Source organism: Dreissena polymorpha, chromosome 16 (genome assembly GCF_020536995.1).
Source record: "Dreissena polymorpha isolate Duluth1 chromosome 16, UMN_Dpol_1.0, whole genome shotgun sequence".
NCBI classification, from domain to species: domain Eukaryota; kingdom Metazoa; phylum Mollusca; class Bivalvia; order Myida; family Dreissenidae; genus Dreissena; species Dreissena polymorpha.
This window is the reverse complement of record NC_068370.1, coordinates 42,693,976-42,710,337: the sequence shown is the minus strand read 5'-3', so window position 1 is coordinate 42,710,337 and position 16,362 is coordinate 42,693,976. Positions and strand designations below refer to the sequence as shown.

At 35.7% G+C, this 16,362-nt stretch overlaps 2 protein-coding genes across 2 annotated transcripts in view; one reads left to right on the top strand and one right to left on the bottom strand.

Moving 5' to 3' along the window:
* The window catches only part of LOC127861790 (gamma-aminobutyric acid type B receptor subunit 1-like), a 26,535-nt gene extending 19,703 nt beyond the window's left edge, over positions 1 to 6,832 (top strand). Inside the window, exon 8 of the mRNA XM_052400470.1 lies at positions 6,774 to 6,832. Coding sequence (XP_052256430.1) covers positions 6,774 to 6,832 — 59 coding nt within the window. The remainder of the gene's footprint in view (positions 1 to 6,773) is intronic.
* LOC127862023 (uncharacterized) overlaps positions 1 to 16,362 on the bottom strand; it is a 339,308-nt gene that overhangs the window by 245,681 nt on the left and 77,265 nt on the right. The window lies entirely within an intron of this gene.

The window sequence follows — 16,362 nt, the reverse complement described above, 5'->3', positions numbered from 1 at the left end:
AACAGTTTGGATCTGTGGCCATCTCATCTTGATCCAAACTGTTTGCAAATGCCGTTCCAACTTCGGTTCCGTCCATCACTGAAGAGTTAAGCTTGAGTTTTTGACATTCATGTGCACATTTATGATTTGTGTTCAATTTTCTTCTTGCGGTTTGATTCTGCTGAAGAATATCAACAAGGTGCTTCATTTTAGGATCCAGTCTGTAACGCTGTCTCTCAATAAGATAATCTTTAGCTCCACACTCTTTTATTGATGTGATGTATGGCATGTCCTTAATGGGCTTTTTGACATGATTGCCTTTTCAAGTTGCATTTTTGGACTGGAGGTCAGTCATGTAATAATTTAATATTGTTGACCTGTTCAAAGATTATTACATGCACTTACCCATTTCTTGAGTAACCATTTATAGTACATATTGTTATTACACTTTGCCCTAACTACCTTATTTTTTGTTTTTTTGCTTTATCATAAAATATTTGTTATCTTTTGTAAAGACATTTAAATTATATTTGCATTGCTCCTCTGTTTATATGGCTTAAACTGCTGTTAAATACAGTCCACAAAGCTAAACTGTATCTGACACATTATGTGAAAATGGGTAATTCGTCAAACGAAATCCGCATTGATCCAGTTTTGCGCGGGGAATTGCGCAGTCTGGTTAGAAGCCACAATGTCCGATATAAAGTACCCAAGGTATTGTGGGTTCATAAGCTGGCAGGGTAGCTCCTTATCAGCCTGTGCAGGCTCATCTGGAGCTACGCTGACATAATATGGCATAAGACTCATTTTCGCTTGATGCCAGTTGTATTGTAACATATGTATATTCTCACCTTACGTAACCACAGCAGTTTACTGTGAGTCGGACAGTAGAGGGGAAACTAGGCTTCTGGGACAGAACGTTTCCCTTCCGCTTTCCTTCCGTGTCCCAGGAAATTCTATATATAAATGTATAGGTAAATATATCTTTTTCAAGATATTATATATTCTTCCGTGTCCCAGGACATCTATATATAAATGTATAATATCTTTTTCAAGATATTACATATTTCCGAAAGGTCAAGCTCGGGGCAGCATCCCATTCGCAAACGCGGCGGCTCGAGGACTTTTGACCACTACCATTATTCGTGCATTTTACAAAAATAAAAATAAAATGAAAATGACTTAAGTAATTTTTTTTACTATATAAAATGGATGACAAACGGTACAAGAATTGATTCAACGGCGTATTTAGCAAATTGAAAATCCACCACCAAATGAGCATCTAAATAAATTTTTACAAGACTTAAAATTTACACAAAAAATATTTAATTGCAAAAATGCAAAAGCCATAAACCTGTTAAAACAGTTGGATTTATGATGAACGTGTTATGGATTTAGTAGATTTTAAAAAGGATTAAGGTCCATTTCCAAACCCTCACTGGGTATGAAAATGACTATTACAAGTCTATTAGGTTTTTATTGTCAACCCATGAATTAAACGATTCGGGATATCCAAGCCACTTGACTAACGACTTGTCCCCGCGTTTTCTAATAACTTTTTCTATTCTATATACTTCTTGACTTGTTTTTTGAAGTTCTTGTTCATAAAACGTACCCTGTATTTCCTCATCATTATAATCAGTGATTTTATACGTTGGCGGATCTGTATATTGAACTTGTGACACTGTAACACCTCCTCAGTCCATCTCGGTGTATATCCTTTTTCAAATATTCCCTTTTTCTTAGTTATTCTTACCTTATCGCCGACTTCAAATATTGGCTTACCGTACTTTTGTGGGTGTTTGGAGTACAAATTACCCAAACAACACTTTCATTTTTTATCACTAGCATCATCAGGTGTCATTTGGATTGATGAATGCTTTGTGTGTTATAGTCATTGACCATTTCATTCAAGACATCAACATATTTTTTGGTAGAGTTGGCCGAAAAGTATTTGAACATTTTTTCCTTCATTGTTCTGTTCCATCGCTCTACCACGGAACTTTTCTCTTCGTTTTCTGTGGAATACAACTCGACTCCCAACGCCATAACGTTTTTATTGTAGAACTCCTTTCCTTTATCGACCCACAACTTTTGAGGTTGTCTGTTTTTAAATATTTTGTTAAATGCTTCAGCAACCGCAACTCCGGTTTTACTCTTTAATGGAACAATCCATCCATATTTTGAAAATACATCAATAACTGTTAGCAAGTATTTTACACCATTATTAAACTTAGCAAAAGCTTGCATGTCAACTAAATCCGCAGCCCATATGTTATCAATGCCATGAGCAACGACTATTCTTTTTCTAAAACGTTTTACAACGGGTCTATGCAGTTCGACTGCGAGCTGATCAGACCATTTTATTTCTTTAGCCACGACTTTTTTTCCCATTATAACCCAACCCAAACTTTGCCTTGGTAGATATTATCGGCTTTATTATACTACGGCTCAATTCTTTCACGGAGTGTTGGGTCTTTAATAGCATCCATTTGTTCAAGCATAATTTGATCAGCTACGTTTCTACCTGCTGTATCTGGAAAGTGTTGGTAAGCTAAATCATGAAGGTATGCGGCATTATCAACTCGATCAACTGGTTTACTCCAGTCTTTATATGCGCCAGTTGAAGTTAATCTCTCGTTTAAATTAGTTCCAGGTCCTGCAATGTTCATTCCTGGAATATGCATTTCACCGGGAAATTTAGCCCACGGAAGCTTGACTTTACTCGTCACCTTATTCAACGTCGAAACCAAGTCTCCGCCAGTTTTAGTATGCATTTTTACAAACTGTGTTTTAACACAACCGCAAACGGAGCACTTTCCCGCGAAGCATTGGTTTATTGTTCTTACTGACAACCATTTTTTACATCAACTGTTTCAGTTTTGCTTTTGCACTTTACACAATACATTTTTTAATGAAAAAATAATTTATATTTATAATGGAAGTTAAAGATCTTTCGTGGAATGACGTAAATACAAAAAGATACAACAATAGAATTTTACCGAGATCAATACGAGGTCTTATTATTGGTAAAAGCGGATGTGGAAAAACTATACTATTGTTAAACCTTTTACTTCAACCAGGCTGGTTAGACTACAACAACTTGCAAGTTTTTGGCAAGTCGCTTTTTCAGCCGGAGTACAGAATTATTAGAAAGCATTTGAAGAAAAGCTACCTAAAGAAGAGATTATAAAATTGTTTAACGAGCAAGACTATATAATGGAGAATGACGTTTCACCAGCTCTTTTAGTTGAAGAAATGGCTAAAATTTTAGATAAACCAGCTGATATTGAATGTAATTTTTTTGAAACGTCTGATGATGTACCTGATCCTAGAGACTTGTGCAGCTCTAAAAAAAATCTAATGATTTTTGACGACCTTCAGTTGGAAAAACAAAACAAATGTGAAACTTATTACATAAGAGGACGGCACAGCAATGTAGACTGCTTTTATCTAGCACAAAACTACTTTAAACTTCCGAGACAAACAATACGTGAAAATGCAAACTTTATTTGTTTATTTCCACATGACATGACAAATATTAATAACATCTACAACGATCACGTTTCAACTGATATGTCAAAAGAAGAATTTAGAAATTTTTGTAAAGTAGCCTGGGACCGTCCTCATGGATTTGCTGTAATAGATCTTACTAGTAAAAAAAATAATGGTAAGTATAGATCGGGATTTGACTGCTTTTATATGTCCGAATCAGTGTAAAAAAATAATACTAAATAAAAATGGAAACAACGCTATTAGAAAGAATTGCAAATAATACGGAAACAACTGCTAAAAATACGGAGCCAAAATCTTCGTTTTACATCTTGTTGAGTGAGAAAAGCACTTGCATTAAGACTAAATTTAGACCACTCATACAACTAGATAAAAACAAAAAGTATGAAATGGCGCTAGTTAATTTAGAAACATACTATTCATTTCCAAATATAGACTCTTCAAACAATAACTTTCGCTATAGCCCTAACAACGGAGATGATTGGTATGATATAAATATTCCCGAAGGCTCATACGAACTTGAGGACATAAACGAATACATACAACGAATAATGAGAGATAATGGCCACTACAACTCTAAATTTGATAAGTACGGCATAACACTAGAGCAAACAACAGCACGCTCAGGTCTGTTCTAGAGATTAAAGCAAAGTATCAAATAGACTTTACAACGCCAAACTCTGTCAGAACGGTATTGGGGTTAATGCAAAAGTATACTCATCAGGGTACAATGAATCAGAAAACATTGTTAATAAAATAAGTGTCAATAGCTTGAAAGTAACTAGTGATATAATTGGTTCATCATATTCGAATGGCGTAACTGAAAACATTATATACAGTTTTTTTCCATCAGTTGGACCCGGCTATAAAATTATTGAAGTTCCAGTTAATTTAATTTATTTACCTATCACTATAAGCACAATTTCGTCAATGGAAACAAAACTTACTGATCAAACCGGTCAACTTATAAATTTGCGCGGTGAAGAACTTTCTATGAGGTTCCACATACGAGAAGTTTAAACTAAAAAGTTTTTTTTAATCATATATAATGAGTCGTTTCGTAAATATAAAAGTAATATTAGCGAAGGTCAGAGAGAAAAGATCAAAAAAGCTATTCAATCAGGAGCTCCCGTGTCTATTCGCCTATCACACGAGGATTTATCTGGAGAAACACGTGCTAGCCCTCACTCAAGCACAGATTAACAAAATGACAAAAGCGTACCAAAGTGGTAAAGGAGTGACGATTAAAATGTCAAAAACACAAATAGAACACAACACAAAAGTTGAAGGTGGATTTATTGGAGCTATTTTGCCGATGTTGGCTGCCGCGGGTAAGTTTCTTTGGTCTAAGCGTTTTACCAGGAATTGGCAACCGGTTTGCTAACCGGCGTTGGAGCCGCAGCCGGTAGTAAAGTTGTCGACAAAATTAGTGGATCGGGTGTTTTGTATTTAAAGAAAAACGGAAGCGGTTGTAAAGTATCACAAGCAGGTAAAGGATTGTATTTAGCTCCGTGGAGGAAAGGTAGTTCGTTAGGAGAGGGATTATACATGAAAACCGGAAAAGGGTTGTACATGAAAACCGGATCAGGATTGCTACTTAGGACCTAATTCACCATTAGCAGTATTCCAATACTAGGAATGCTGTTGTAAATATAAATAAAAATATTTACATATATAAAAATGCAAAGATCTAGTATGCCAATTCACAAGTTTATCCACAAGTATAAACAACCACCACCAGCGTCAGTTAAATGGTTGCCACACGAGAATCTTGCGCATCCTGCAGAACAACTGTATGGTAAATGGAGTATTTTAACGCAGCAATCGCTTACTATTAAACCGAAAGCAGCACTTACTATTGAATTAAAAATAGGTTTACGGTTATTTCAAGGTGTTTGTTCGGTATCGCTCAAACAAAGTTTTAAAGGAAAAGAAATGTAGTTTACAAGATGGAATTATTACTGAATCTGTTGACGACATAATTGTTACAATTCAAAACAACTCAGACGTTGCAGTTAATATTGTGAAGGCGAATCTTTATGCTTTGTCACACATCAGTCGTTTTAAAAATATATTTTTGTCAATATAAAAATGGAGTATAAAGATTCTAAATGTAACGCATACGGTACGTATGCTAGTGACGCTAAACTATATCCAGCTCTACCTGCTGTTCCATCGGCTCCTGAACTGATAAGAGTTGAAGGAACTGCTCAGTCATACAGACTTCAAAAGATTAACGAAATTCAAAAAGAAATTGCCACAGAAAGAGACAAGCGTGCTAACTTGTCTAAAAAGTATCACAGAGCAGTGAGAGTTATAGCAGGAGTGGACAACGTTTTTGTTGTTTTTTCAATGGTGTTAGGTGCTACAGGGAAAGGGGTATTGAGTACAATCATTGCAGCGCCAATTGCAATAGCAATGGAAGGTGCTGCCTTAGGTATAGGACTATTGTCTATCGTTGGAAGTCAAACCAATAAAAAGCTATCAATGAAAGCTTAAAAAACACGAAAAAATTAAAACTCTTGCGGATGCAAAGTTGAACACAATAAGTGATCTTATATCAAAGGCGTTAGCAGACGATCGAATTTCTGATGAAGAATACTCATTGATTCTAAGTGAACTAGACAAATTTAATCAAATGAAAGAAGAAATAAGATCTAAAATAAGAGTAGGTTTAGACGAGGAAACAAAACAGTCTCTTATTGCGAAAGGACGTGACGATGCAATTTTATCGTTTCAAAACATGTTTAGTAAATCGAAAGAGACGTTTATAAAAAAAGACGAACACCGCTCAAACAACGTATGACGTACGACGTAAGACGTGAGACGTACGACGTAAGACGTTACGAATCACGTTTTAAATCACGTTGAAATCACGTTTAAAATCACGTTTAAAATCACGTTGAAATCACGTTGAAATCACGTTTAAAATCACGTTTTAAATCACGTTGAAATCACGTTTAAAATCACGTTTTAAATCACGTTGAAAATCACGTTGAAAATCACGTCTAAAAACATTATTATTTCTATTTAAAAATGTCGTTTTTAAAGATAACAGATCCGCAAAAAAGAGACTTTCTTGTGAAGGAGTTTCTAAAGTCAAAGCATAACATTCGTCAAAACTCTTTATCTGAAAAGATAGGAGATATAAGTTTACAAAGAGAACTAACAAAACTCTACAAACCTATCACCGACTCTCAAAAAGAGTTAACAGAAGCCACGTCAAGTGCTATCCAAGCGCTACCTGCAGCATTAACAGCTACAGCACCTTATGCAGTTAGGTTCCCTCATTATCCGAGCATACAAGCAGAAGAGGATAAAGGACCGAAAGAAAGCTTAATAAAACTTGGTCCAATAGCAACGGAATTCTTGAAATCAATGGCAAGCAAAACACAAACCGATAAAACATTTGGTTTGTATGATAAAAACGGGTCCTTTTATATAGGTGATTCTAAGGTAACACTATCAGGGGATGATATTATTTTAGGAAACACCAAATATGAGGGAACTCCTGGACTGTGGGAACTAATCACCTCCAAAACTCCTGATTCCAATATATATTCCTCTCAGGATATTGACTCCTACGAAACAATTTTACTATCCACCAATGCAATCATAAATCCTGATACGGGAAAGGTTAAATCTAGTTCAGGAGAGAAGTATAAAAACATCATAAAACCTGTATACGAAAAGTATGTCAAGCCTAAAAAGACAACAAAAATTCCTTTAAGGACTCCGGAGAAGAAAGGAGAAGGAATAGCGTTAATGCCTTCTGATCCGAATACACTGGTTAACATGCTTTCATTACGAGTTGCAAGTTATAAAGCGGGCAATACTGGAGTAAAAAATGAAATCATAGACCTAGCAGATGATTTGTTGAGACAAGGGGTAATAGATAAAGAATATTATAAAACTTTAATGTTGCTTATTTAAAAAAATGATTGTTACAACTAAACGAAGATACATAAAAAAACACGATATTGGTGGTGCTGGAATATTTGACACTGCTGCAAATTTCGTTAAGCGAATAGTAGGATCAACGGCTGCAAAAACTGCTGCAAATGTCGCAAAAACGGTGGCATCGAAAGTGAGTAGCGCATCAAAAACAGAACTAGGTAAAATGGCTATCACAGCCGGAAAATCGGTTGTAAAAGAAGTTGGTTTAAAAGCTATCGATGTTGGAAAAGATGTAGCCATAGCTAAAGCTAAGGCTTTGATTGATGGATATAAAACACCTACCAATCAAGAATTAACGCAAGAATCGAGGGACGCGTTAGCTTCTCTAATTAATATGGGCTCCAATGAAGTGGACATTTACAATAGGTTTGTGGGTTCCGGCGTCGGGGTGAAGACAGCCGCCGCAATCTCAATTCAAGATCTTGTAAAAAGTTTGAACACAGGCTCCGGTCTTCGTCTTGCTTAAAACTTTTTTCTTCGTTAATAAAAAAGTAACAATGTCAAGCGAAATATTAAATTTTACAGAACCTGCAACAGTTGACGAATCGATAGAAAAATATGAGTGTCACGAGTATGAGCCTGTATCTCGTACGAATTTAAACTCAGCTGGTGAAATACGTATCGACATTGAGTTGCAAGACCTCTTTACTCATCCTGCGGAATCATACTTACAATTTGAAGGTCGATTGACTAAAGCCAACGGTGATCTATACACAAACGCAGACGCAGTAGTGATAACACACAACGGACTTATGCATTTGTTTTCACAAATAACGTATTCGCTTTCAAACCAAGAAGTAGAATCCTTGTATCATCCGGGACAGGCCACAACAATGATTGGATTGCTTAAGTATCCTGATGAGTTTTGTAAAGCACAAGGGCTCAATCAGCTTTGGGCTAAAGATAGCACTGCAACAGCTGTTATTGCAAACAACCTAGGATTTGCTGCTCGACATTTACACCTAATTCAAAAGCCAACCGTTAAGGGAACATTCTCATTCATTGTCCCGCTGAAACACATTTTTGGATTTTGTGATGACTATGACAAGATTGTGTATGGCTTTAAACATACGCTAACCCTCGTTAGAAAATCAGACGATGACGCAATCTTTAGAGCACATACAGCGGATGGAGTTCATGCTGCTGGTAAAGTAAACATTGACAGAATTTCATGGTTTATGCCTCATATCATACCTGCAGATATGGAGCGAATGCAGCTGTACAAAACAATTGAGGCGAAGGCAACATTACCCGTTAGTTTCAGAGCGAGACAATGCGACACTATTACAGTTCCAGAGTCTACTACGTTCAGCTGGAGACTAAGTGTTAAGACATCACCCGAAAAACCGAGGTACATTTTAGTAGGATTTCAAACTGATCGTGATGGTAATCAAGAAGCAAATCCATCACTTTTTGATCATTGCGATCTCAAAAACATGTACATTATGATGAATCAAGAACGTTATCCAGCTGTAGATTACAACTTGTCATTCCCAAATCAACAGTTTGCGAGAGCGTATTATGAAGCATCTAGATTTGGTGAAAAGTTTTATGGAATGGATCCGTTGAAAACGCAGTGTAACATTACACCTATGGAATTCAAAGATCTGTATCCAATTATGGTGTTTGATGTTAGTAAACAAAGCGAAAGCCTAAAGTCGGGAGTTGTAGACATTCAAATAAAAGCAATATTCAATAATGCAGAACCACCAGGGACGGAAGCGTTCGCAGTTGTGATTTCAGATAAAATGTTAAACTTTCACTCTGACGGAACTAAAATGACTGTAGTGTATTAAGGAAAATAAAATGAAAATGGCTTAAGTATTTTTTTACTATATAAAAAATGAAGTACACAAAGAAAGTATTAATTAAAATGCTAGAAAGTATTGACGTTCCTGCTACGACTAATCAAAGTATAATGGAGTTAATGTTGATTGCAAAGGAAAACGGACTAGATTGGAAACGAGAAGATGTTGTTATACCAGAACCTAATGAAAAAAGACCACGAAGCAGACCTATACAGTTTTCACCTAAAGTAATTGTTAAATTAACGAATATTAAAACTGGAGAGGAAACAACCTATTACTCAAAATACCAAGCAATAAAAGCGCTTGGTTCTAATATAAAAAAGAGAAACAACGGACAAGTGGTAAATGGAATGAGGTATGAGGTCATGTTTTTATAAGCAAAACACATGCTTATAAAAAAAATTGAATTGACCTAAATATTTTTTAATATATATAAAATGAATAACAAAACTGTAAAAGAGTTGAAGAAAGCCGCAAACGATATGGATTCGGATGATGATGTTTGGGAAAATGCAAGGGAGGATGCAAGGGATAATGATGTATGGGAAAATGCGAGGGAGGATACAAGGGCTGAACCAGCTAAAAAACCTACTATGATAAATAGGTTATTTAATTGGGCTGTTAAACCTGTAAAGACTGCTGTAAAAAATAGCTATGATTGGGCTGTTAAACCTGTAAAGACAGCTGCAAAAAATAGCTATGATTGGATTATTAAACATACACCAGAGCCTTTAAGGAAAGCGATAAGCAAAAAGGCTGATGCGTTTAAAGCAGAAGTCGAATCTATTTATAATAATTACTATAAGAAGCAGCAAAGAAGTGAACGTGATATTAAAATTAGTGAAAGTGCCATAGTAATTAAAGAAAGTAAAACTGCACTTAAACGTTTTGCAAGGCAATATGTTATTGATGGGGTTGAAAAAACTGATGCTCCAACATTTTTAGATATTGTTAAACCTGAAGTTGTAAAGTTTATGAGCAAACATCGTCAAATAAAAATGAATCTAGTGCTAGTGTGTGAAATGGAGCGGCATTCCATGGAACATGAAACTGGTGTAATCGAAAAAAAAAACCTTTGTTTCGAGAACTGAAATAGTATTGGAGGGAACTGATGTTGCTGAATTATTTACCCAAATGGTAGATAGGATTTTGGAATCGTTTGCAAATTTTCAAATGAAGGGAAGCAATTAGAGACTTAAGTCCGTCATTAGACTGGAAATTAACACCGGTACGTATAAGCCATTAAAAGGTAAATCATACATTCCATTGCCGAAAGAGTTGGCTGCTAAAAAGGCAATTATTAACATAAAGAATGAAGACGACGAATGTTTCAAGTGGTGCGTCACGAGAGCATTAAATCCTATTGTAAAACATTCCGAAAGAATAACCGAACAATTAAAGGAACACGCAAAGTTGTTAAATTGGAATGGAATTAAATTTCCAGTTGCAGTGGATGAAAATGTAATAAGTAAATTTGAAAGAAACAACAACTTGAGCATCAATATATTCGGTTATGATTCTAAAGAAAAGGATATTTACCCACTAATAATAAGTAAAAACGAAAGTGAAAAGGCTATTGATTTATTGCTGATTTCAAATGGAAAAACAAAACATTATTGCTTGATTAAAATTTTTAACAAATTAGCTTCGGGACGAACTGAAACCGGTCACAATAAAATGTATTATTGTAAAAGGTGCTTAACAGGTCATCGAACAGTTGAGGGTCTTCAAAGACACAATGAATATTGTTCATTACACAGCACACAGAAAATAGTGATGCCAGCAGAGGGAACCACAGAGTATTTCAAGCATTACTGTAGATCAATGAGGGTTCCGTTTGTAATATATGCAGACTTCGAATCGTTTATCGAGCCTATTAGTTCTTGTAATCCGAATCCTGCGACGTCGTTTACACACAAGTTCCAGAAGCATACGCCTAGCGCGTTTTGCTATCATGTGGTATGCTCTGACGGCTCATTGTATAGTCGAGAGCCTGTGGTGTATTCAGCTAAGAATCAAACAGATGATGTCGCGCAATTATTTGTTAACTCTGTTGAACAAACCACTAAGGATATTTACAACACATTTAAATTTTCCAAGGAAATGATATTCACAAAAGATGATCAAGCTGAATACGATGCTGCGACCACATGTCATATATGCGAAGGTGATGAAGGCGAGTTTAGATTAGAAGGCAACACTGAGAGCTATACAAAGGTTCGCGATCATTGTCACTTGACTGGAAAGTTTAGAGGAGCGGCACATTCAAAGTGTAATTTAGGGTATAAAATCCCTAAATTTATTCCTGTATTACTACACAATCTATCTGGATATGACTGTCATCTATTTATTAAAAAGTTAAGTATTGGAGGACAAATTAGCTGCATTCCAAATAACGAGGAAAAGTATATTTCGTTCTGTAAGAAGGTTGTTGTTGACACGTATACAAACAAAAAAGGACAGGAAAAGCCTATTTATCGTGATATTAGGTTTATTGATACCTATAGGTTTATGCAATCGAGTTTGGATGCTTTATCGGGAAATCTTGCCGATGATCAGTTTCGTGAATTGGCTAAGGTCTATACCGGTAATGAGTTTACACTCTTGAAACAAAAGGGCATCTTTCCATATGATTATGTGAGCTCTGTTGAAAAACTCGCAGAAACGTCATTGCCCCCAAAGGAAGAATTCTACTCAAAGCTCACGGGTAAGGCTATTTGTAATGATGATTATGAATTTGCAAACAAAGTATGGAAGGCTTTTGGCTGTAAAACAATTAGAGACTACCTTGAACTCTACATAAAGAGTGATGTCTTGCTGCTAGCCGACGTTTTCGAAAACTTCAGAGATGCTAGCAATAAGTATTATAAACTAGATCCAGCATGGTATTATACAGCGCCAGGACTATCTATGGATGCGTGTCTTAAGTTGACAAAGGTAAAACTTGAGCTTATAAACGATTATGACGTGTTGCTAATGTTAAAGCAAGGTATTCGAGGTGGGGTTAGTACAATTTCAACGCGTCTTGGTATTGGAAACAATAAGTATATGGGTGATGATTATGATGAAAGCAAAGACTCATCGTTTATCATTTATCTGGATGCTAACAATCTCTACGGGTGCGCGATGAGTAAGCCACTTCCAACAGGGGGGGTTTAAGTGGATGAATGAAAATGAGCTTAACGATTGGAAAAACTTTTCATGCACAGAAGGACATGGGTGTATTTTAGAAGTTAACTTGGAATATCCTGATGAATTACATGATCTCCATAATGACTATCCATTAGCCCCTGAAAACATTATACCTGAGGGATCAAAAGTTAAAAAGCTTATTCCAAACTTGAACAACAAAACCAAGTATGTAGTACATTATGAAAACTTGCAGCAGTACGAAAAGCTAGGGCTCAGAGTTACCAACATTCACAGAGGAATTAAGTTTGATGAAAGCCCTTGGTTAAAAACATATATCGACTTGAACACTGAATTGCGAACAGCTGCAACTAACAACTTTGAAAAAGACTTCTTCAAGTTGATGAACAACAGTGTGTTTGGAAAAACAATGGAGAACATCGAGAATCGTGTTGATATCCGATTGGTTAATAATGTTACACAGGCGGAAAAGCTCCTTGCAAAGGTTAATTTCGACCGCTTGACTATATTTGATGAAAATTTAATAGCTGTACATATGAGAAAAACCAAGTTATGTTATAACAAACCCATTCATCTTGGAATGTCTATTCTAGACTTAAGCAAGACAATAATGTATGAGTTTCACTATAACTACATCAAGGCTAAATATGGACAAAGGTCAAAGCTATTGTTTACGGATACAGACAGTCTTGTCTACGAAATTAAAACTAAAGATTTTTATGCAGACATTTCAAACGATGTTGAAAGACTGTTTGATACGAGTGAGTATCCAAAAGATCACCCCTCCGGAATTAAAACGGGTGTGAACAAAAAGGTTCTCGGAATGTTCAAAGATGAGGCAGCTGGAAAACAAATAGAGGAATTTGTAGGACTCAGAGCTAAACTTTATTCGTGTAAAATGTATGAAGGAAAGGAAAACAAAAAGTGTAAGGGGGTAAAAAAGAGCGTTATCGAAAACACCATTACACACAACGATTATAAAAACACGCTGTTTTCTCGCCAAGAAGTGCTAAGGTCAATGAACGTTATAAGATCATACGCGCATGAAATATATACTGAAACGGTCAACAAGGTAGCTCTTAGCGCAAATGATGATAAGCGTATTATACTAAAAGACGGTATTCATACAATGGCTTATGGACATTACAGTCTTAATAAAAAATAATGACAAACGTTAATAAATTAATCAAAAAGTTTAAAAGCGTGGGAGGACGTGTTGTACCCAACGTACCCATTTACAGTACGTTCTCTTCCACATCACAGCTTATAGATGCTGCTAAGCAAATAAAACAAGCAAATGTTAGAGTAAGGTATGTACGTGACAACTATCCACGTCATCCAAATATGCCGGGTACACACTGGACTGCGTGGATAAAAAACGGTCATGAAAAAATATACTTTGACACTTTTTCTTTAGAGCCACCTCTTGAACTTGTAACCTATCTAAACGAGCGAATGAACGCAAAACAATAATATATAAAATGAGTTTTAATACCGTTAAATATATTAGTGTTGAAGGGGTTGTATTACCAAACGAACCTCTATCCAATTTTCAGTTGATAGATGCTGCTAAAAAATTAAAGATTACAAACTTTAGGGGTGTCTACCTACGTGATGAACTTCCTAAACAACCTAAAAGGGTAGAATGCGGAATTTTAAATTTGGGGAACTCACAAGGAAATGGCACACATTGGACTGCGTGGATCAAAAACAATCAGCGTAAATATTATTTTGATAGTTATGGTTTAACCCCTCCCCAAGAACTAGTTAGCTATTTAAACAAACCTGTGTATTATAATAGCGAAAGAGTACAAACGGATGGTGAGGTATTTTGTGGTCACCTTTGTCTTTACATTCTTAAACAATGTGAGAGCGTAAGCTTACAACATGTGATTGTATTAAAAAAAAATGTGTATATAAAAATGTCTGTAAACATATTTGGTAAAACAAACGTCGGATCGTCGCAAAGAGTGATTTCAGGAGGGGTTACATTATCACAAGCCATTAATACGTTCTTAAGACGAGATGGTAAAAATGCAGCTGCTGAAAATATTAATATGGATTCTCACAATCTAATCAATGTATTGAATCCTATTAATGCTCAGGATGCTGCAACTAAAAGTTATGTTGATAAGCATCTTCCATTAGCAGGTGGTACTTTAACTGGTATACTAGAAATGAGTTCTAACAAAATAAGCGGTGTTGGTGATCCTTCTACTGATCAAGATGCTGCAACTAAACATTATGTTGATACGCATATTAGCGAAGCTAAAGAAAACATAAGTGTTCCATGTTTAAGTGGATATATTCCTATTTTGGAAGGAAATGTTAGTGTAACTGGGTTTCGTGTTTCTTCAAGTGCTAAACTAGGGGATACATTTCAACCATACCACGCTTTTAACAATCTTACTGATAATGGGTGGGCTACTCCGGGTTCGGGAAGTCTTGAAATTGAATGTCCTGAGTCCGTAAAAATTTGGAAAGTGGCGTTAATGGCTTTAAAGGGTAAAACTATTACAAAATGGGAATTTGAAGGTAGCTAAAATGCTAGAGAATGGCGTACTCTTCTTCACTCTAAGGATAAGCTGTATGGTACTAGTTCTGCTGTTACGTATTTTTCTATTCCAACTTCTACAACTATTGATGATTATACATTTTACAGACTTACTATTAGCTCAAGTATATCTACTGAGGAAATTGGTATTCAATATATGCAAATGTATGCTTTATCAAACTAATTTAATTAAATCACCCTTAATATAAAAAATGAGATTTTATCCGTTTTTTCTAGAATGTAGTAAGCGTGAAACTGATAAGGAAAATAAGAGGTATTTGGAGCTTCTAGGGTTTGGAAAATGTGGTATGATTATTGACAATGACGATGGAACGTCAACACTCGTTAAAGAAAAGGGAAAATTCAAAATCCCAATAACATACAGCGTCCAAATGCATGATGAACTTAATCAAATGCTCTGGACTAAAAACAATGAGTTTGAAAAGCTGGAAGCAACCATTAAAGAGTCAATGAAACAGTGGGTGAACGTTAAAAAACGGGATCAACTTAGGTTGATTGATAAATACGTGTTAAAATTAGAGTGTGATATGAAGGAGAAAAAATATCGCAAAGGTGCTATTACCACGGCCTTCTTACTCGGAATGATCAAACCAAACGACATTGTTTACCAAGACTTTGAAATTAAACATATAAACACAATATTTTCAAAGGCCTTCACGAATAATGGTAGTGGTCAAAAGTCCTCGAGCCGCCGCGTTTGCGAATGGGATGCTGCCCCGAGCTTGACCTTTCGGAAATATGTAATATATTGAAAAAGATATTATACATTTATATATAGAATGTCCTGGGACACGGAAGAATATATAATATCTTGAAAAAGAAATTATTTACCTATACATTTATATATAGAATTTCCTGGGACACGGAAGGAAAACGGAAGGGAAACGGTTCTGTCCCAGGAGCCTAGTTTCCCCTCTACTTCGGACTGTTCTGAAATGTCAGACAAATACAGCAGGTTTGTTTGGTACAGCTTTGAAGGCTGATTCTGAGTGAAAGAGGACCTGTATCATATTGCAAGAATCATGCTGTACGTTTACACACAAGGGCAGCAAGGTTCTTAAAAATCTGTATGCGATTTTTCTGAATATTTGTGGGAAATATATTATACTCTATCCTAATCATAGTTAAATCTGTTGTCAATAGCCTAGAAATAGGTAATCATTTAGGGTTATGTAGATAAATCTTTAGCAATTTTGATGAAACAATCTTTTAAGAACAAGATGTTAGTTGAATATAGATCAATTGGCTAATCTAGTTGAATAATGGCCTTGTACAATCGGTTGTTGATTGTACACATGTATGTCTTGTTCTGAGAAAATTGGGCTTAATGCATGTGCATAAAGTGTTGTCCCAGATTAGCCTGTGCAGTCTGCACAGGCT